The sequence below is a fragment of the Leptinotarsa decemlineata genome, unplaced genomic scaffold (genome assembly GCF_025532065.1).
Source record: "Leptinotarsa decemlineata unplaced genomic scaffold, Ldec_3_MD MMD2_tig00000882_RagTag_RagTag, whole genome shotgun sequence".
In the NCBI taxonomy this organism is placed as follows: Eukaryota; Metazoa; Arthropoda; class Insecta; order Coleoptera; family Chrysomelidae; genus Leptinotarsa; species Leptinotarsa decemlineata.
Genome location: NW_027412556.1, coordinates 1,179,972 through 1,201,286, shown reverse-complemented (window position 1 = coordinate 1,201,286; position 21,315 = coordinate 1,179,972). Strand labels below are relative to the sequence as shown.

Genomic DNA, 21,315 nt, shown 5'->3' with positions numbered 1-21,315 from the left:
GCCAACCTGGATCTCTAATCGACTTGTTACATAAGGAATGCAACAGGGTTCTGTTCTGAGACCACTCCAGCGACCAGGCTCTGAAACTTTATTTCTCTGTAGATGACACTACAGATATCACACAGTCAATAGTAGTATGCCAACATTTGGTAAATCAAATGGAATAAAATCAAATGTTTCGGTTCTTCACAAAGAACCCAAAAAGTAGGTCTAAAATGAGATATTCACATCATTGAAAACATCAAAATATCTGACAAAATGGTATTTCTTCAGAACAAATCCAGAAACCATGCAATACGCACATCAAATTTCACAAAAAGGAAGTGCAGCTTCATCTAGAAATTGCACCATGTCACAAATCAATAAAAACGATTGCAAAACGTCATGAATTGGACTTCAAATTGCTTCCGCATCCATCGTATTCTCCAGATCTGACTTCCAGTGATTTTTCTTAAGAGAATACTTGCTGGGAAGAAATTAAGCACTGATGAAGAGGTAATTGATGAAACTGAAAGATAGATTTTCCTTTTTTCTGAGAATAATCATTTACTGCAAAGCGTCAATATTTGGCTTGGAAAGTCACCCTGGTACTTTACACTTTACCTCTCTATACACTCCCCACACTCCTGTATATGCATGCCAGAGTACAGAGTACAGATGAAACTAACATAAAAATTTTCATTTTTAATACCTAATCTCACTAGAAAAAATTGATGTGTTCCAAAGAGATGCAACGAGACACCTACGTATCTTCCATTGCTGGCAACCAAAAAGCCATGTTCGTGCAGGCAGACGCCAACATCATCAGCTTCGGATTGAATTGGACGCACTGGACAGGGCCCGGATGATCTGCATTCAAAACGCAAACTTTATAACCTGTATCAGCGTTCCACACATGTACTCTTCCATCGGTGGACCCACTGAAGATAAACTGAGAGTCCGGGCTGAAAGATGCTTCGATGGGGATGCCCTTATTGTTTAGATGGCCTGTGAACGTCTGGAGAGGTGTTCCGTGGAAGGCGTCAATCAGCCGGATGATGGAGCCATTAGTGCTTATTAATATTGTTTTTCCGTCTCTGGAGAACTTCAGGCCTGTCCAGTCACATTCTTTCTCTTGCGTCAGTTTGAAGGTTACAAATGGACCCTGAAAACAAAATAGAACATCAATAAGTTGATTCAAAAAAATCGTTAGGTCGCTACAAAATGTATGATAGTAAATCCAAAAGCGTGATATTGAACGAACGTTATTTTTCGTGAAGAAATCAGATTTGGAATCAAATTGTTTTTCTCAAAAATCATCTTTTCGACACCAGAACAAAAACACTGTTTCTTGACTCGTGTTTCGTGAGTCAAGTGTCAGAGAGAATCAATTTATGCCTCAGAGCCAAGTTGACAAACAACCTGACCTTTCCATCAAGAATCACTTTAAATTTTCCTGATTTCGAGATGAACTTACAGAATTCATGAACACTTTAATAATTATTCTGTAGATACTTAGATGCCACTTAAATATCTGGCTATATAAATTTACCAGTATGTGATATTGAAATTCAGTGGTTCAACTAAAAGGTATCATTCCCTGATTAAAGTAAAACGTTAATTGTTTCGTCCCTGTTTCTCTTGTATATAAAAAGATGATACCTAAAAGTGCTTTAATGTGTATTCTATTGATAATAATGTGTAACCTTTTTCATTACAACCGTACTTATATGCATTAAAAATACATGCACACAATCTAAGTAACATGCAATACATACTAGGAAGATAAAAAAATTACGAACTTCCAAAAAAAAATAGGTCAGTGTTTGTCATATTTTCTATCAAGTTCATTCGAACTATTTGGACAATCACCCATATAACTTTTGTATAATGAAAATTAAATGAAACTAAACATGAAAACATGACTTTACCTTGTCGAAAGATCGAAGATCATACAACTTTATGCTTTCAGAATTAACTCCAGCAGCAAAAATGAGTCCTTCAGGGTCGTAGGCCGCTACAGGCCTTCCAGATAGATGCATCAAACCTTGACAGTTAGGAGACCTCAAGTCCCACAGGCGAAGCGTTTTGTCTAAAGAGCCTGACAAAAAGGTGTCCTCGACAGGGGACAAGCAAAGTGAAACCACTTTCTTGGTGTGTCCAGGAAAATACCTGATGTACTTATTGTCATGCAAGGATAAATATCTAATGGTATCGTCCACTTTGGTGGAACTGTGAATGGCAGTGTTTTTGGCATGTGTAAAATGTATCAAATCAACACCATATTTCTTGCTGTTGACCGTCCGGAGCTGTGTGCCTTTTTCGCAGTCATAAATCACGATCTGATCGTCCTCGCTACAAGATATCAAAGTATCGCCACTCGGCGAAAAATCGATGCTGTTTATTTTGTCAGTATTTTCTCGAAATACTTTGGCCACCCTAAAACTTCGTACAACCTGGTCTACCAGTTTCATCTTCATCACCACTGGTTTATCTCCTGTTCTTTTGAAATAATCTCGCGTAGAAACGTAGAATCCTAGTGTCACAACACAAACAAACAATGAAACATGGAGTGGTTAGATTAAAAGTTGCCGATACAAGTCAACCTCAGTATCCGGAAAGTTTTCAAAAATGTTTGATTAAAAGACAAGTGGAAACTAGTAATATCACTGATAATTCAAAAAATTATTTTAGCGTCAGTGATTTATGCTCAAGCAAGATATTTGTTCAACAATAGTCCATCGTTTGACCAAATAAATGAGGATAGCCGCAAACTATTGCATCTATTATTTACTGCTAGTGCATTCACTTCCTTTTATATCTCTCTCTATTCTACCTATATTCTTATACCATCGCTTTCTCCTCAGGCAGTGTTGCCAACCAATTGGAGGCGTGCGTAAGTCGCATGCGAGTCAAAAGCTACCTAGACAAACATCCCGCTATGGTATGATTAGAAACTCGCATGCCCAATGCAGATCTTTCTTGGTGTTCTATCCACAAATCGATCATTCCTCAATTTCACAATCAAATTCTCTAAAACAATTCAAAATTACTCGAACCATGACGGTATCAATCACATGGTTTGTGGAAAGAAGGTAACTCTGGATGTTAACGCCACAGCACGTGGCTAGGAAAAAAAAGCTCTATTATATGAAAAACCTAGAAGGATGTGAGAATTTCACGGATTTTAAGGGAATCGGAGAGTTATGCATTTTTCATTCTCCATTACATAGGTTATTACCATTTGATGCTAATTACTGAAATATGTACGAACAAATTCATTCAGTCAAAAAATAAACTCATTGCGAACAAAAATTATCAATTGAATATTAGTGTTTCAATAGTGTTTTATCCAAGATATTGAATTTTCTGCTACATACTCCTGAGTGTGAAATTCTGCTATGAAAGCGGAATTCCGCTACAGTTGGCAACAGTGTTGTCAGGTAAATTCGACTACCACTCTTACCTCCTACCTACAGGTAGTGGAATTCTAACAATTGGTTGTATCGTATCGGTGCGAGACGCAAATCGAAACGATACTAGATATTACATTGCTTTTCTAACTCTCTTTCATTCACATGGAAATTTGTGTTTTGTACGCTTTATGCATGAATATTTCTTTGTTCTATGGTTTTATGTAAAGAACAAGTGAAGTACCCAAGACAGTAAAATCAGCAATTTTATATCATTGTCATTGAAGGGATTTAATTTTCTTTATAAATATGTCATTCAAAGTAAGAGCAAATTATGTTAGAGGTCATGGAGAAGCACTCTTTCCTGGCTACAGGTAAATTTGTTGGTCCTCGAGGAAAGGATCTGTATAAAAAACATAGGGTCGTATTGGCGCATAATCTGAATACACTAGGATATGGTGCAAAATCTACTGAAAAATGGGCAGAAAGTAAACCAAGAATGCAACCCTACGTTCTTTCGTCTTCTCTAATTCATTCATCTGTGTTGTAACATTTCATTTTTTCCACTGTTCATTTTATATTGTTTGCGACACAATCTGTGTTATATTATATATTATTATCAAAGAAATGATGTCTGAACTTTGTTTCGATACCGAGTCTATGTGTGAAGGATGAAATTTTGAAAAGGTAAAAGGTCTTTTCTGTATCTGACTGCGTATAGAGAAATTTTGGAGAAATCATATAAAGAAGCAAAAAAATAAACTTCATCCATCTAAAGCATTTTCGGAATCTTTCGCAAACTGCAACCGATAACCAGATTTTTGCTATCACCAACGCCAATAGAACATTCCCTTCTTTAGTGAGCAGTCATTGTAGAGGGAAGGTCGTTATCTGCTCTCGCTTTTCTCTTTCCTGCTCTTGCTTTTCTCTTTCCTGCAAAAGATTTTAATGTCAATTTCGCGTTCGAAGATGGGCAATTCTTGGTCAACTTTCTGCAAGATGAATCAGAACTACAAATGGATAATAACCGATATGAGTCTACCACAAGACGTGGACCAATAATCGATGCAGTTTTTCTCTAGATATCATCCTAATTTTCATTTCAAAACATGTATCTTATTTCTCACACCATTAGCCCTTGTCTCGGTTTTGCAATCAACTACAGTGATTACTGATGTATCCGATAATGAAATTAATCAATAAAAATTATATCTAATGCACACTCGCGTTTTTCAAATGAGGAAACAGGTTCATCAGCATAGGTAATTTCATTCATTACAGGTTTATTCAAACGAGGTTGTACACTTTCTATTCATTTGTTATGTTAATGTTTATTGAGTTATTCCCAAACTCAGGTACACATTTTTAACATCAATTGGCTGAACTCAGATAGGTAATTAGAATTAATGTAATTCAAAATGTAAAAACATACTTAAAGCATTAAATATGTACTTTTGATGCACTGTACAACATCGCTAATCACATGATTTTTGTACGTGCACATTGAAATTATGTAACACATAAAGCATACTGGGTGAAAGCTATTTTCTGTGTTTGCCTCATAGCTTTTAATATCTACCGCACTTGTAAACGAAACGTCACATATAATAGCCTACAGAACACGGCCAACAAACTTGGGAGATAGTGTTGATACAAGTATATTCTACTGTGAAGCTTACATTCTTTGACATAAAGCATTGTGACGTAATCACGTAGTTGTCATTAGGAGCACTATTTTCACAGGCTGGATCAATTATAAAAATTTTCGAAGTGCTGTAAAATGTTTTTTGCTAAATAAAGCTTTTTATACTTTAGACGAATATTATAATGAAGATTTTGACTAACATTGCAATCACTTGTATACGCACTTTATATTATTTTACTTGGTTTTATTATTTTAAGGTGTTTATTTAATTTTGAATTGATCCCTTTGTGTTACATATGTATATGTGTGTGTGTGTATATATAGATATATGTGTACATACATAAATGTATTTCTAAACTTTGTTAACAAGAATTCTGTTCTTTGGACAATAAAGTTCTTTCTCTTTCTCTCTCAATTATGCACCACATACCATGGTCTGTGTTACCTATGCACTTCTAACTAATGGCAATGTTCACGGTCATCGACCTAACCTAATAATTTTGACTTGAATGAAATGAAAGTACTAAAACGGGTGCAGCGTGCAGTTTTGTTAGTACTTCTTGCCATATGTTAGTGGTTTTTCTCATTTAAACAATCCGCCGTTTTCAAAAGAGAGTTTTTCACTTCGCCATTACTATAAACATAGGTCAGTATTACATTTTATTTTGCAAAACATCAAAATATTGCATCACTATTTTGCACTTTGCCTGAAGAAGTTTTTTTAAATTTGATACGTGTTTGTGAACTAAATAGTTTTATTTCGAACTTGTAGAAGCCTAAGACAAAATGAGTACTGTAACAATGACTGCAAAGGAGGTGAGAAACGCATATATAGATTTCTTCAAAGAAAAAGATCATGTTTATGTCCACTCCTCATCAACAATACCTCTGGACGATCCCACCTTGCTCTTCACCAATGCTGGAATGAACCAGTACAAGTCAATCTTCCTCGGAACTGTTGATCCAAACAGCGACTTGTCCAAATTGGTCCGTGCTGTGAATACTCAGAAGTGCATTCGTGCTGGGGGAAAGCACAACGATTTAGATGATGTCGGAAAAGACGTATATCATCATACGTTTTTTGAAATGATGGGAAATTGGTCATTTGGGGACTATTTCAAGAAAGAAGTTTGTACTTGGGCTTGGGAATTTCTAACGGAGAAGCTGAAGTTACCAGCTGATCGCCTTTATGTGACTTATTTTGGGGGAGATTCTAAATCTGGACTGGAGCCAGATAATGAATGTAAACAGGTAATTCATTTCGGAAATATGGTTTTTCATAAATATTCAATTTAATGGCTCAAGCTAGTTGTTAACAAATGTTTAGACTTATGCATTCTTGTATACTTTCAATTTTTCCAATAGATATGGCTAGATCTTGGGATAACTCCTAGTCATGTCATACCGGGCTCAATGAAAGACAACTTCTGGGAAATGGGGGAGACCGGTCCATGTGGGCCTTGCTCAGAGCTTCATTATGATCGAATCGGGGGTCGTGATGTGCCAGAACTTGTTAATATGGATGACCCTGATGTTCTGGAAATTTGGAACCTTGTGTTCATCCAGTTCAACAGGGAAACTGATGGATCCTTGAAAGCCTTGCCGAAAAAACATATCGATTGTGGTCTTGGACTCGAGAGGCTGGTATCTGTGATTCAAAATAAAAGGTATGTTTGACAGTCAATGAGTAAGTTTTTCAAAATATAATTTTTCTTGGAGTTTACACGTATGAATTTTAGTTTTGTTGTGTAAATAAGTAACTTCACAATAATTTTCCAGTCATTCGTAAAACTAAATCAGATCTGACTGAAGTCAAGGACTTTGTTTAAAAAGTAATGCATTGGAACTGTCATGAACATTTCCAAGAAAAGATAGAAAATATTAACAAATGCAAGCAAAATCTGTAGAAAAATTTGTTTGTTAAATGTTTTATTAGAATTGAACTACAAAAAAAAAAATTAAAAAATAATTCAGTCTCCCTTGATAGGAAGAATTGTTTTGACACCCTGTATATCAATATTAGTGCCCAGGTCATTAATGAAATAGAAATAAAAAGTCTCCTTCGAACATTATTATTGTTGCTCAGTATGGATTATCAATCAATCAATCAATATATGCTTTATTGTCGGAAGATTAGTATCTTATTGACAAATTTTTCACCTGTATATTTGGTTTCTTATAAATCACTAAAGTTTGGTTAAACAAAAATCTTAAACAGTTTCAACAAACTTCATATCTATGGATTATTATGAAATTCTAGGTCAAACTACGACACTGATTTGTTTATGCCACTTTTCGAAGCCATTCAAAAAGGAACTGGAGCTCCACCCTATCAGGGAAGGGTGGGAAGTGACGATGTAGATGGAATCGATATGGCCTATAGAGTTCTTGCTGACCATGCCAGAACCTTGACCATTGCTCTGTCTGACGGGGGAAATCCTGATAATACTGGAAGAGGGTAAGAATCTCATTTACATTTTATATTGACCTTGTTGCTTCACTATCAAATACTCCACTTTTTACCACCGTTACACTATTGTCAAACACTTTGCAAAAACCTTACAACAGTCGTGTCAAAAAAAGTGAGTTCCATTCAATAAATCAATCAATTTATTATTATTAGACAACTATATATATATGCACTGGGAATGGTGAGGAATATATGTTGACGAAAAGCCTCTTTGCAGCTATCTCTATATGCAAGTTCGCATAGAATTCTGATGGCTTTTTTCTGCTGAACAAATATTTTGTTTGAATCAGAACTTGTGCCCCACAAAAGGATTGCTATACTGTGCAAGTTTGAAAAATAGGTTATTTTAGCCGCTTGATGTGTTGAAATTGTTTTCATTCTCCTTATACAATATTTTGCTGAATTAAGCTTCTTACTAATTTTGCTTATTTGTACCTTCCAATTTAGTTTTGAGCCCAGATGTATTCCACGGAATTTTAGTGATTTTTCCTCTGTATTGTTTTTGCTTGACATCATTAGCCTTTGAGTTTTTTCTTTGTTTAGCAGGAGTATATTTTCCGTAAATCTGCTTCGGCTCTGTCTGTTGTCTTATGTCACCTTCATCTTTGCCTTTAACTAGAAAAGTTGTATCATCTGCATATGCACTTGATGCATAAACCTTGATATTTTCGAGAGATCGTTTGTGTAGATGATAAACAGAATTGGCCCTAAAATAGAACCTTGGGGCACTCCTTGAGTTACCGGAATTGACTGAGATAGTGAATTTTTCCACCATGTCGATTGAAAACGATTTGACAGGTATGACTTGAGCAGTTTATACGAAATTCCTCTCACTCCATAATATGATAATTTCTCTAACAGTATTTCATGGTCAACAACATTGACAGGTACTACAACAGCAAGTGATATTTATTCTGAAATTGAGCATTTGATAGCAGAATATGAACTCGAATTTAGTAAATTTAGTAGTTGTAATGAATGAAAATCATTATTGTAGCATTAATTTTCAGTTATGTACTTCGCCGCATTCTGAGACGTGCTGTACGTTATGCCACTGAAAAATTGAATGCCAAACAAGGATTCTTCGCTTCCTTAGTAAATGCCGTAGTTGAAATTTTGGGCGACACTTTCCCAGAAGTTAAAAAAGACCCTCAAGGTAAGGTGTCAGGAATTGAAATTGAACACTCATCCTTTGAAAATTCGGAACTGTACGGCGCTGTTGATTCTTTCAGGTGTAATTTGCGTAATCAATGAAGAAGAAGAGCAGTTCCTGAAAACTTTATCGCGAGGAAGGAACTTACTGCACAGGACAATATCTAAGTTAGGAGAGAATTGTAAAATCCTACCTGGCGATGTCGCTTGGAGATTATACGACACTTACGGTTTTCCTGTTGACCTGACACACCTGATGGCCGAAGAGAAAGGTCTCTGTGTCGATATGGTGACTTATGAGGAATCGAAAAAGTTGGCTCAGATTGCTTCTCAGGTTAGTGTTCCAGTCAGTTATACAGTTTGTGAGCGAACAAATAGAAATACAAAAGAATTGATTTTAGATTGATTTTCAACTTCAGGATGCTTGTGGTATCGAAAACATTCCTGTCCAAGTCATCTGTGTATTTTGTTTGGTGATAAGTGTAAACTATATTCTGTACCCAATGTACAGCAAAGTCCCAGAATTGATCCCTGTGGTACCTCCATGAAAATTGTTAGTTTTTTTGAGGACAAAACACAAACAGTACGATTTGAATCACTGGATATTGAATTCATTTTTATTCATAGTTTATTCCACATAAACACAGTTTTCCAAATGAAAGAGTTCTTGAACAGTGAAGTTCAAGGTGTACTGAGTTGAACCTCAAAACGATGAGCAGCCACAGTCTGTCGCGTATTTCTGATATGTACCGATCTTGGTGGAATCAAAAGTGCCAAGTCACTTGAACACTTCCCGTGTGTTTTCTGTTGTATCACTAGGTGTATGTTTTCATTTATTTTTTAATTTTTATTCATTAATGGGTAACGCTCAATTAAGTTTAAGATATTTCACAATAAATTATATGAATACAACAAATAATTACATCTAACTTATTTGCTAAAAGTACAACTAATTTATTAATAAAAAACAACAGTGAGAAAATAAATTTACTGAATTGAAATATCAATTAAATAAATGAATGATCAAGATATGGAAAATTCAATAATTGAGGATGTTTATATTTATATTTATTACCATTTATAATTTATTTCTGAGCGAGCGTAATGCAAACTTAAATTTTTTGTTCAATGAAAAGAAGTCCAGATCGACTTTATTACCACCAACAGCAACTCTAGACAGGGTAGAATGTTTACCGTAGTTACAACGATGAAAATCTATGAATATTACCGGAATTTTTTCCCAACACCAAATCGTTATTTTTAACACTTCGACACGTGTTTCGATCACCAAGTGATCATCTTCAAGAAGATATCTTCCATTTGGATTGAAGGGGTTATATTTTTAGGAGTGATTAATTTTTTGGGAAAGAAAGTTTTTGGCTTTCTACTACTCCATCTTATACAAAAAAAAGGGATGAGAGAATCTTCCAAAGAAAGGAAGGAAGTAATCAATTTGAAACTCTATACATGAATGTGTAGATCATGCAAAGAAGTAACTTTCAGACACAAACTGAAAGAAAGTCCTCCTGAAACAGCTACTTTTTTTGTATCAGATGGAGTAGTAGAAAGCTAAAAACTTTCCTTCCCAAAAAAAAATATCTTCCATATCTTGCATAGTGAAAAAATATAATTTCTTCAACATTTCTTTCTGTAAGTGATATGGTTATTCATTGATAGATGCTTGTCCAACATGAATCCTAGATATTTGAATTCAGTAATGAGCTCAATTTTGTCATTGTCTATTTTTATTTCATTTTGATTTATCGTCTAACCCGTGGTAGGAATCACACGTTAAAAGGTAAGACCTTGTTAGTCCTTAGCTCGTACATGTTTCGACCTCTGAGGGTTGTATGTTTTTTTTTATTGAAATATTCCAACAGTTGTTGATATACTATTGATTCTAACAGTTTTTCAGCGCAAGGTAAAGCGTTAATTGGCAGATATTCATCAGATTTTGTAACGAGGTATTCACAAAATGACACCACACATGTCCAATTACTTCAAAACTACTTTTTATGATTTTGCTCGATACTGCAGCCACTTGTGATTCTTTGTTTGCTAAATTGGATACAATTACTTTCAATTCTTGGAGAGTTAGTATTTTAAAATCACTGAAATCCTCTTCAACTTAGTCGATGTAACAGGTAAATCCAAAATCTTCAATATCAGAAATAATGTCTGTAATACTATTTACAAAAAATTAATCAAAACAATTAGCCAATTCCTGTTCTTCTCTAATGATTACTTTTTGATAATTTTTTTCAAATTGAATACCGTTAACAAAGGAACTAAATATATGATGTGGTGCTGCAGGTTTTTCTGGGTTTTCCTGCAGCTGAAAAAACAAATGCGCCACTGGAGTCAATGAAACTTTATTAAAAATGAACTTTCGAGCCCAAATTTTAAATCGATATTGTTTAAAAAATGTAATTTATATTAGAAAACATCCTCAATATAATAATTTATACAAGTAATATGTTGCAGTCATTTGATTGAACAACTTTTCTCAGGGCAAGGGTGCTGGAGTTGCAGACAACATCAACTTGGATGTTCACTCAATAACGGAACTGCAGGACAAGGGTGTGCCTCCTACGGATGATTCCCTGAAGTACGCTTATAAATCTGGACAAAACGTCGATTCAGAATACACCTTTGAACCGTGCGAAGCAACTGTGATTGCTCTACGATTCAACAAACAGTTCGTCGATGAAGTTCATACAGGAAACGAATGCGGCATCCTTTTGGACAAAACAAACTTCTACGCAGAACAAGGAGGTCAAATCTACGACACAGGGTACATTGTGAAAGTTGGGGATGACAGCGTTGAGTTTTCTGTAAAGAACGTCCAAGTCAGAGGGGGTTACATCGTTCACATAGGAAACCTGGAAGGAACACTGAAGAAGGGGGATAAAGTCAGTCTACACATTGACGCCTCGAGAAGACGTCTGGTGATGAGCAACCACACTGGCACACACATCCTCAACTATGCTTTGAGGAAGGTCTTGGGCACCGAAGCGGACCAGCGAGGGTCCTTGGTAGCCCCCGACAGGCTAAGGTTCGACTTTACGAACAAGGGAGCATTGACGACAGAGCAAGTCAAAAAAACCGAAGAGAGCTCTAAAGAGCTGATAGCTAAGAATGACAAAGTGTATGCTAAGGAAGCTGGTTTGGCAGTGGCAAAAACCGTGAGGGGGCTACGTGCCGTTTTTGAAGAAACCTACCCGGACCGGTGAGGATCGTTTCCGTGGGTATTCCAGTGGAGGAGCTGGAACGAGACCCGTTCAGCCCAGCGGGTGATGGTACTTCTATTGAGTTTTGCGGTGGCACCCATGTGCAGTATGCAGGCCATATCGGGGACTTCGTGATATCTAGCGAGGAGGCCATCGCCAAGGGTATAAGGAGGATAGTAGCTCTCACAGGGCCGGAAGCTACTAAAGCTTTGAAGAAAAACGAGCTGCTGGAAAACAGGCTGAACGAACTGAAATCTCTTATCGACACTGACAAAGATGGCAGCAGGTCTAAGGAACATGTTAAGAAAATCGTAGAGCTCACGGAGGAAGTCTCCCAGGCAGTGATACCGTACTGGAAAAAGGACGAAATGAGGAACACGTTGAAGAACCTCAAGAAGGCCTTGGACGATAAGGACCGCGCCGTAAAAGCAGCAGTGGCCAACAAAGTTGTCGATGAAGTCAAGGAATTCGTGAAGGAGCACCCTAACCTTCCCGTCCTGGTTAAGGAGCTCAAGGCGTTCAATAACACTAAAGCTCTTGACACCGCTTTGAAGCAAGTGAGGAGTTTGAGCCCCGCCACTTCAGCTTTGTTCGTCACCGTGGATCCAGACTCCAACAAGATGTTCTGCTTGTCGTCTGTTCCGAAAGATGCTATCGAGAAAGGGTTGAAAGCTAACGATTGGGTGCAGGAAGTGGCGAAGAAGTTGGGTGGGAAAGGAGGCGGGAAACCAGATTCCGCCCAGGCTTCTGGTAGTAATAACGCTGCGGTCGATGATGTTATAGATCTGGCTAGGAAGTTTGCTGAAAGTAAACTGTCGTGAGGTGTTTTGGCTTCAAAACTTATTATTCAAAGTGCATTTCAAGTTGACTTTATGGGTTTATTTATATTATTTTACTGTCGACTGTTGTAATAAATCGATTTTTCCAATGAGTAACTTTCTGTTCCTTGTTCAACCTGTGGGTGGTTTGTAGATAAACATATACTTTATTGTCCAAGAAAAAAATGAGTGATTTTTTTGCTGGTATCGTTTTGGCAACACTGTTTTTGACAGATCACGCGTGAATCGTGTCTTGTGTCATTGTCAAACTTGTTCAGTTTGGTCTTAATTTAACCATGAATCGACTTACGAATGAACAACACTTGCAAATTATTGAATTTTATTATCAAAATTCATGCTCAGTGAAGAAAGTGTCAATTTATGGACAGTTTCATCGGCCTACTGAGGCAGCTATTCGGATGCTTGTGACTAAATCTCGAACCCAGTTTACATTATTGGGCATTAAACCACCAACACGCATACGTAGAGTGAGGACCGAAGAAAATATTGCGGCTATATTCGCCAGTGTTCGTGATGACCGTGAAATGTCGATGCGCCGCCGTTCGCAGCAATTGGGCTTCTCTTACTCCACTACGTGGAAAATTTTGCAAAAGGATTTAGGTGTAAAACCTTATAAGATACAGCTGGTGTAAGAATTGAAGCCACACGACCTTCCACAACGTCTAACATTTGGTAAATGGGCGCTGGCAAAGTTGGAGGAAGATCCACATTTATATCGAAAAATTGTGTTCAGCGACCAGGCTCATTTCTGGTTAAATGGATACGTTAACAAGCAAAATTGACGCATCTGGAGTAAAGTACAGTCACAAACATTGCAAGAGCTACCGATGCATCCCGAAAAAGTCACTGTTTGGTGTGCATTATGGATCGGCGGCATCATCGGGCCGCACTTCTTCAAAGACGACAATGGCCGGAACGTTACTGTCTATGAATGGCGAGCGCTACCGTGTGATGATTGACGATTTTTTGTTGCCCAAAATGGAAGATTTCGATATGCCTGACATGTGGTTTCAACGGTGCCACGGCACGCGAAACAATGACCCAATTAAGAGCCGCCTTCGGTGAACAGTTTATCTCACTTTTGGGGCCAGTCAATTGGCCGCCTAGATCGCGTGATTTAACGCCTTTGGATTATTTCTTGTGAGGTCATGTTGAGGCTCATGTCTACAGGGATAAACCAGCAACGACTGACGCTCTGGAGGCCAATATTGAAGCATTTATATGTGAAATACCGGTCGATATGTTAGAGAGAGTGTGCCAAAATTGGACTATGCGCATGGGCCATCTAAAGCGGAGCCGCGGACAAAATTTGCATGAAATCATCTTCAAACATTAAATTATATTGATCGTTTTATTGATTCCACTAAGGATTTCATCAATTTTTTGTGTTGTTTTGAAAATCAAATCCTATACCTCTTAAAAAATCACCCGTTACTATCTTATTGACAAAGCTTGTTGAAAAATCTGGTATGTATAGCACTTCAAAGAATAAAAGAAAAGAAACAATTCAAAAACACAAATACCCAGAAACACAATTTGAGCAAAACTAAGTTCACATATCTAATAGATTAAATATAACAATAACAAATAAAATTTAACAAAGTTTGTAGACAAAATAGTTTGTATAGTCCCTTTCAAAAAAAGTAATAAACAAATATACACAATTTGAACATAAGTTCACATGTCATGGCAATAAGATAAGATATATCCCAGAATGAAATATAATTTAAAGTATAGGTGTCAATATAAACAACAAAAAAAACATATATTAAATCACAGCAAAGTTCCATTGTAATATTCATCTAGATTGTAGTAAGCTTTAGTTGCAAGGACATCTTTAACAAGATTTCTGAACTTTAAATAGCTTTTTTCCTTCGTAATTTCGTAAGGTATGTGATTATACAGCTTTTTACTTTCATAAATTGAAGAATACTTTGTCCGACTTGTTTTTGGAACAGAAAGATGTATTTTATTTTCTGTTACTTGTCGGGTAATGTAATTTATATGTTCCGGAGTTCCAACCATATTATGTTTTTTGTAAATCAGGCAAACAGTTTCCAGTATGAAATTACAAGTAACAGTGAGAATTTTTTCTCTCAAAAATAATAGTCAGTCATGACTCACACACTCCCACCTTCCATAAGTATCTAACCGCTCGCTTTTGCAAAACAAACATTGAATGAAAAAGTTGTTGACTGCAAAATCCCCAGAAAGCAACACCATGTCTCAGGTGGGACTCAATCAGGGAATGATATACCATTTTTGTTGTGGATGAACTCAGTTCATTTGAAACTATTGGCATAACATCCTGATGTCAATTTTTTTATTCAAAGCTGAAATATGTTGATCAAAATTTAATTTGTTATTCTTGAAGATTCCCAGGAATTTAGATCGGTTTTTTATTCTCAAGAATTTCTCCATTCAAGTATAAATTGTTGATATTACAGCTGAAGGTGAGTAGGTTTGTTTTTTTAATATTAAAGCACAAGTAGTTCGCGTCACACCATTTTTTCACAACTTCTAAATCACTAGAGATAGTTTCTTTCATATTATAAGGATTTTTTCCATGCCAAAGGAGCGTGGTGTCATCTGCAAAGATCGTAAAAATCCCTTGAATTGAGAGAGTATCAAGGTCATTTACATATATGAGGAAAAGAATCGGGCCCAGTACTGATCCTTGTGGAACGCCCCATAAGATATCATTAGTGTGTGATAGTTTTTCGTTTGATCCTACTGTTTCCTATCACTTAAGTGAGACCTTACACACTCCTCTAAAGCCATAGTAGTTCAACTTTTGCAAAAGTAGTTCATGATTTACACAATCAAAAGCTTTGGAGAAATTGCAGAATACTGCAGCAAAGACCTCACCATTATTGAGATGTGTGTAGACATATTCAAGAAAAGAAAAAATTGCAACATTTGTGCCTTTTGAAAGGCAAATTGAGAGTTGGTTAATATATTGTATTTATAAAGAAAAGCTGAGACACTTTTTTTCACAATTTTTTCTATGATTTTGGAGTGTTGAGAGCCTGGAGATAGGTCTGAAGTTATTTGGATCTTCTGCATTACCGCCTTTAAAAATAGGAATTACAAGAGCTGTTTTTAGACACGGAGGGAAATTTCTAAGGGAAAAGGATTTATTTATAGTCATCACTAGTGTATTCAAAGCGGAATCGGGAAAGTTATTTGAAATGTTTACTGAAATTTCATCAATGCCTGTTGCATTTTTGTTTTTATTTTCTTGCAAGACTTCTTTCAGCTCTAATAAATTTGTGTCTTCAAAATGAAAGTTGTTGGGCATATTTACATTATTTAAATAATCCATAGGATTTGAAGTAGGAACAGGGGATGAAGTTAGTTTTTGAGCAATTGTGCAGTAAAAACTATTGAGTGTTTCCGGATCTATATATCAACTTGAAAACAAATTCTCCACGAAAAACTCTGTCCGTAATAAGGGCTTTTACACTGCTTTTATGAAAATTCAAATCAAAGTAAGACTATATACCACATTCATTCTGAGTTGATGGGTGTTCAATAAAACAAAATGCAAACTCAATCTTCATTTACTTCTTTCGCTTCTTTATACTCATTATATATAATCCTAATTTCTTTCAATAACTCTAATACATTTGTCCCCACTTTGGCACTGACAGGAATAACAGGTAAGTCTGTATGTTCTTTCAGCTTCGTAATGTTCTCTTCAGTATCCGGTAAATCTATTTTATTAGCGATCACCAGTTGAGGCCTTGCTATGAGGTCTTCGTTGAATTGAGACAATTCAAACTGTAGAGTTTGGAGATTCTCCCACGGTTCAGAACCGGAAATATCGATGATGTATATAAGAGCCATACATCTCTCAGCGTGCCTCAAGAATTGTATTCCTAACCCTTTGTTTTTGTGTGAGTCTGGAATTAACCCAGGTAGATCGGCAACTAGAACATAATTGAATGTAAAATAATTACAATCAATAAATAAGTATCTATATAATTCCAAGTGACAGTGAAAATTCGAAATTAAAAAAAAATGGCAAAGATGTCCTGACATAGTTCTCCAATTTCAAGTTGGTATCACAGACACTTTGTCCAGAATTTTCTGGCTTGAAAAGTTGCCAATTATTCATATCTGCCATATATGATACTGACAATTTATTTGTATAGAAAGATTATACCCATAATATAGCGTTTTTGTTTGCGGTTGAGTTGAAAAACAGCTTTTGCTGTTACTTTGCCAATCCATCACTCACAGTTATTCTTTTACTAGTTTGTTTTTCCTTATGAAGTTGATGAATAAAGACGGATTATTATTATTAATAGACAATAATGGATACACATTTGTTTTTGCTGTGGAGAAAATATATTTTCGATGAATTGAATGTTGGGCAGTTCATCTGAAAAAATTTGTGTAGTAATCTCGCTATCAAAAGTTATACCAAACCCACTGACTTTTTCATTTTGTGACTAACCTGCTATTTGTTCATAATCATCATACTGGACCATCCCTAGATGCGGTTTCAGTGTTGTAAAGGGATAAGGAGCTACCTTAGGCCTAGCTCTTGAAATTGCTCTGAGCAGGGTGCTTTTACCTGCATTTGGAAATCCTATCTGAAAATTCACCAGTTTGATGAAAATAAATTTACATCTCGGATGTTTCTTATTGGCTTGCGCTAGTTTTTGCAATAAAAAAAAAGACTCGAGTATTTCTGTCAGTTTATCAAGAGTCTGAAGTCAAAATTTGGCTCTATTTTTGAAGATATTGCCATTCAAAAGTTGAAACTAGGATACAATATGAAAGACGATGAGGATACCAATAATTTTTGTTGGTCTTTTTCAATAATAGTTGGACGTTATTACCAAGAGGCAGTTCCTGAATAGATAGTTTTACATCTTGCAAGGTGCCATATCTTCAAATTTTTCAAAAATAAGCGTGAGCCATTGGAATTAATAATTACCAAGCCAACGTGTGCCATGCTCCTAATTTCCATGGTATACTCTAAGTCTTCTCCTTGAGCACCGTACTCGCATATATTTGGAGCTTGTTCAGTGGCAGTGGTAAAAAAGTGATTTCCTCTGCCTCCGGCGCCTCCTCTAGCAGCAATGAACATCAGTCCTTCCTTCGACAAATCTCCTACAACGGTTCCTTTAGCATTCCTTATTATCGTTCCGACTGGTACTTTGATGATATAATGGTCTGCGTTTCTGCCGTGGCAGTCTTTATTAGCACCCCTGATTCCGTCGGTTGCTTTGGCTATGGTAGGAACATTCTTCAAATCCTTAACATCATATGTCGCCTCAAAAATGACATGACCCCCATTTCCACCATCGCCCCCATCAGGTCCAGCAAATTCATTGCGGAAAATAGACATGAAGGATATGCAACCATCTCCGCCTGATCCTCCAGAAACTCGAAGTTGTTTCAAATCTATAAAGCTTTGTAACTACGTTCAAATTGGAAGTTAATCAATAGAGAATTTGCTTACTGTGTTCTTTGTTGATTTAGGTTTTTTGCTTCGCAGTGGTTGTGCAAGGCTCTGAGAGCATCTACAGATTCCAGTCAGAATTTTAAATGACAATTTTGTTCTGCTGAACATCTTTCAGTGTTCCTCAGAACTAATATATTCCTATAAAACTTTGTTTTATTTTCTTCGCAGTTGAATTACAACACCAGAACATTATTCTTAACCTTGACACTATTGACAGCTTCTTCTTATTTTTTTCATTAATGGCTTCAGCTACCAGGGCTATCCAGCCAGGAGTTCCAGAATCATGTTGCTACTACAAATGGAGCCCACACTAAAGTGGATCTGAGTCGAACCCAAACCCCCTGGGTTTGCCGTAAAACAAAATTCAATTGTAATTTGAAGTCAATTAATCACTACAGCTTTATATTGGATGTAATCAGAAATTTGGATATGGTTTGTATGTTAGATGGTGATAATTGTTTGAAAAAGATATTGTGGAAGGTAAGAAGCTGAATTGTTGAAAGAGGGATGCTGAGAGAGGCAAGAAGAAGTTGTATATTGTGAGATTTGTTAGGGCGGGCAAAGAATATATGTAGGAGAGTCTGTATTCCCTACATTCGCAGCAGTCGTTATCAATTATCTTTTAGTTTGTGGAGATGAACTTTATTGACGGAATAATTGTTCCTAATTCTGCACATATTGACGATTCCTTTACGAGAACAAGTAGCCAGATCCTTGAACCTTGATATTATGTTTTAAGAATGCTTGAAACTCTATAGTCTGCTTGAGGACGATTAGAGAGTGGATGGTTTCTTCCAATATTGGCTAAGGTGTCGGCTGGATCGTTACCCTTGATGATGAGATCCATGCTAAATTGATGTGGTTTTCTTTGTTACGGCTCTATATATCAGTTGTCTGGTCCGTAATGAAAGGTAATCTCTAATTGTAGATATGGTTGACCAGGAAATTTTTGCCAGGGCGCTTTTGAGTAGCTAAAGAGGAACACTAATGACTCTACTGTGCTAGTGACTAATGGCACATGACACAATCTATAATGACTTGAAATACATCAAACTCTAAACATAGTATCTTTATACTATGCTATAAACTATGGAATAGTTCACTAACAATCTACCAGACTATACTACAATTATGGAGGGTATACTATATCCACATGCTTTAGACTACTTGGAGGGATTAAAACATCAAGTCCATATGATGTTCTATTCCTTTGAGTTAAAGTGGATTTGGTCACCGTACAGAAGTGTTTACTTCTGTACGTTGATTTGGTGTTTATTAAAAGAAGTTCTCTCCATTAACGAATGGTTTTTATGTTTCAGTTCCTACTAACAACTCTCCATCTTTCAAAATGTTTTTTTTAAGATTTCAACAATAATTCGATAATATAGGGCAATTGTTGTTAATGTACAAAATTGACTATGAAATTTTTGCTTGGTATCTTGTTGGCAAGACTGCTGAGACTTCAATGTCAAAATTGTCAAATGTGAATCTATGGAATTTCATAAAAGTTGTTGATCTTATTTTTCCGAATTTCATAGATTAAAACTGTGAATTATCCGGAATCGTTTTTACAATTGTACCGAGCTAGAAAAATGGTCGTCGATAAAAATCCTTTGTCTGGAAATGCTTTAGAACAGTTTGTCATCTTGGCCAAAAGTGCCAAGGGGTCCGCTTGCGTAGAACTCATCAAACAAGCACTGGAAACACCGGGCGTGTACGTGTTTGGAGAATTACTAGATATGCCAAACGTAGTGGAAATGGTGAACAGCGCCGATAAAAAATGCTTGAACACTTTAGAGTTGTTTGCTTTTGGAACTTATAAAGATTACCTAGCGAACCAAAGCGAATTGTTGGAATTGACACCTGCTCAGAAGAAAAAACTGCAGCACCTCACGATCGTCACTCTTGCCACTAAGTCCAAGTGTATACCATACAGTACTCTTCTTCAAGAACTGGATATAAAGAATGTGAGAGACCTAGAAGACCTTATTATTGAAGCTATTTATGCTGATATAATTCACGGTAAACTCGATCAAAAAAATAGCCAGTTGGAAGTAGATTATGCAATCGGCAGAGATATTCGAGCCGATGATATAAACGTGATACTGAACTGTCTTCAAGACTGGTGTTCTTCTTGCGAAGGTGTTCTAAGCTGTGTGGAAAGTCAGATCCATCGTGCTAACGCAGAGAAAACCAGAGCCATGCAAAGAAAGGCTGACATCGAAAATGAAATAGTGAATATTAGAAAAACCCTGAAGACTCAGTTGCAAGAAAGGTCTGACGGTAATGATGAAGTGATGGCGACAGACAGTCGGGAGGCGGCTTCATCTGCTGAGAAGGGAAAAAAGGTTCGGAATATAAAAGGTCTCAGGATTCTTCGTTAACATGAACTCATTGCTAAAGTGATATATGAGAAATGGTCCAGGCGTGACACGAACTCTTGATTCCAAGACAGATTTTTGTGATTCATGGACGTTTATATATTGGCTTTGATTTTTTTGAATATAATTAGGTTGTAGAAATCAGTAACAATTTAAAGTATGCAAAGGTACTGTTGATCTTTCTTTCAAAGTTTAATTGAATCGTAGCTGATTTGTGAAGTAATTGTTCAAATATGTTCATAGCTTATACTGAAAATTTCGTAACTAATTCATTTGTGTTCAAAAATTTTACATCAAACTTGTATGTAGTCTGACAATTAAATTAAACAATAATTTTCAACTTCTGTCGTTTCCTATTTGTTCCCAGTATATAGCAATTAATGAAATGAATCGACAATAATGTCTTTTCAAATACCTGAGATACAACGTATTGCTAATATCTAACTTAGTCGATTGATGACTCATTCATTTTGTAGAAATTCATGTTGAATATAGAATAAAGAAGATACTTTTGTCTAGTTTCTACTGTGTTTATTTATTCGTTACGACCGGTTTCGGCTTATAAGGCCATTTTCAAGTAACTACCACAAATTGTCAAGTTGCGTCTTAAATAGTGTGGACAGGTATCTGCTCTAGGTACCTGTCCTAACACGTTACCAATATTACAATATGTCACGATTGCCAACCATTGGATGTTTTCTAAAATTCCTAAATTCAAAAGGGGCGT

At 36.3% G+C, this 21,315-nt stretch overlaps 4 protein-coding genes across 6 annotated transcripts; 2 read left to right on the top strand and 2 right to left on the bottom strand.

Annotated features, from left to right (window-relative positions):
* Positions 1 to 671: 671 nt before the first annotated feature.
* Wdr82 (WD repeat domain 82) lies at positions 672 to 2,755 on the bottom strand. Its single transcript, XM_023164577.2, has 2 exons — positions 1,911 to 2,755; positions 672 to 1,144 (listed from the first exon to the last, which is right to left on the bottom strand). The coding sequence occupies exons 1-2, from the start codon at positions 2,457 to 2,459 to the stop codon at positions 743 to 745; spliced, it is 951 nt and encodes a 316-aa protein (XP_023020345.1). The 5' UTR covers positions 2,460 to 2,755; the 3' UTR covers positions 672 to 742.
* Positions 2,756 to 5,488: 2,733 nt separating this feature from the next.
* On the top strand, positions 5,489 to 12,817 carry AlaRS (alanine--tRNA ligase, cytoplasmic). The gene is given in 8 exon segments (XM_074174743.1): positions 5,489 to 5,683; positions 5,810 to 6,288; positions 6,403 to 6,704; positions 7,298 to 7,495; positions 8,518 to 8,663; positions 8,740 to 8,993; positions 11,170 to 11,881; positions 11,884 to 12,817. Coding segments are annotated over 7 exon segments (2,904 nt in total). The 5' UTR covers positions 5,489 to 5,683; positions 5,810 to 5,823; the 3' UTR covers positions 12,711 to 12,817.
* Positions 12,818 to 16,275: 3,458 nt separating this feature from the next.
* LOC111508926 (mitochondrial ribosome-associated GTPase 2) lies at positions 16,276 to 18,427 on the bottom strand. 3 transcript variants are annotated; one of them, XM_023164570.2, is made up of 4 exons: positions 18,205 to 18,427; positions 17,677 to 18,162; positions 17,191 to 17,329; positions 16,276 to 16,660 (listed from the first exon to the last, which is right to left on the bottom strand). In XM_023164570.2, the coding sequence occupies exons 1-4, from the start codon at positions 18,313 to 18,315 to the stop codon at positions 16,281 to 16,283; spliced, it is 1,116 nt and encodes a 371-aa protein (XP_023020338.2). In that variant the 5' UTR covers positions 18,316 to 18,427; the 3' UTR covers positions 16,276 to 16,280. The 3 variants fall into 3 exon arrangements, with proteins under 3 accessions (XP_023020338.2, XP_023020339.2, XP_023020340.2); XM_023164571.2 differs by having other exon boundaries at positions 17,677 to 18,154; positions 18,205 to 18,361; XM_023164572.2 differs by having other exon boundaries at positions 17,677 to 18,146; positions 18,205 to 18,354.
* Positions 18,428 to 19,664: 1,237 nt separating this feature from the next.
* Positions 19,665 to 20,928, top strand: CSN7 (COP9 signalosome subunit 7). The gene has a single exon (XM_023164569.2). It carries the CDS (start codon positions 19,800 to 19,802, stop codon positions 20,589 to 20,591), a length of 792 nt encoding a protein of 263 aa, XP_023020337.1. The 5' UTR covers positions 19,665 to 19,799; the 3' UTR covers positions 20,592 to 20,928.
* Positions 20,929 to 21,315: the final 387 nt, after the last annotated feature.

Coding starts and splice junctions, on each gene's coding strand:
- LOC111508926 (XM_023164570.2), bottom strand. CDS start 18,315: ATGTTCAGCAGAACAAAATTGTCATTTAAAATTCTGACTGGAATCTGT. Junction 18,163..18,204: donor CTAAATCAACAAAGAACACA/GTAAGCAAATTC, acceptor ATTTGAACGTAG/TTACAAAGCTTTATAGATTT. Junction 16,661..17,190: donor TGATTATGAACAAATAGCAG/GTTAGTCACAAA, acceptor ATTATGTTCTAG/TTGCCGATCTACCTGGGTTA.
- CSN7 (XM_023164569.2), top strand. CDS start 19,800: ATGGTCGTCGATAAAAATCCTTTGTCTGGAAATGCTTTAGAACAGTTT.
- Wdr82 (XM_023164577.2), bottom strand. CDS start 2,459: ATGAAGATGAAACTGGTAGACCAGGTTGTACGAAGTTTTAGGGTGGCC. Junction 1,145..1,910: donor ATCTTCGATCTTTCGACAAG/GTAAAGTCATGT, acceptor TTTTGTTTTCAG/GGTCCATTTGTAACCTTCAA.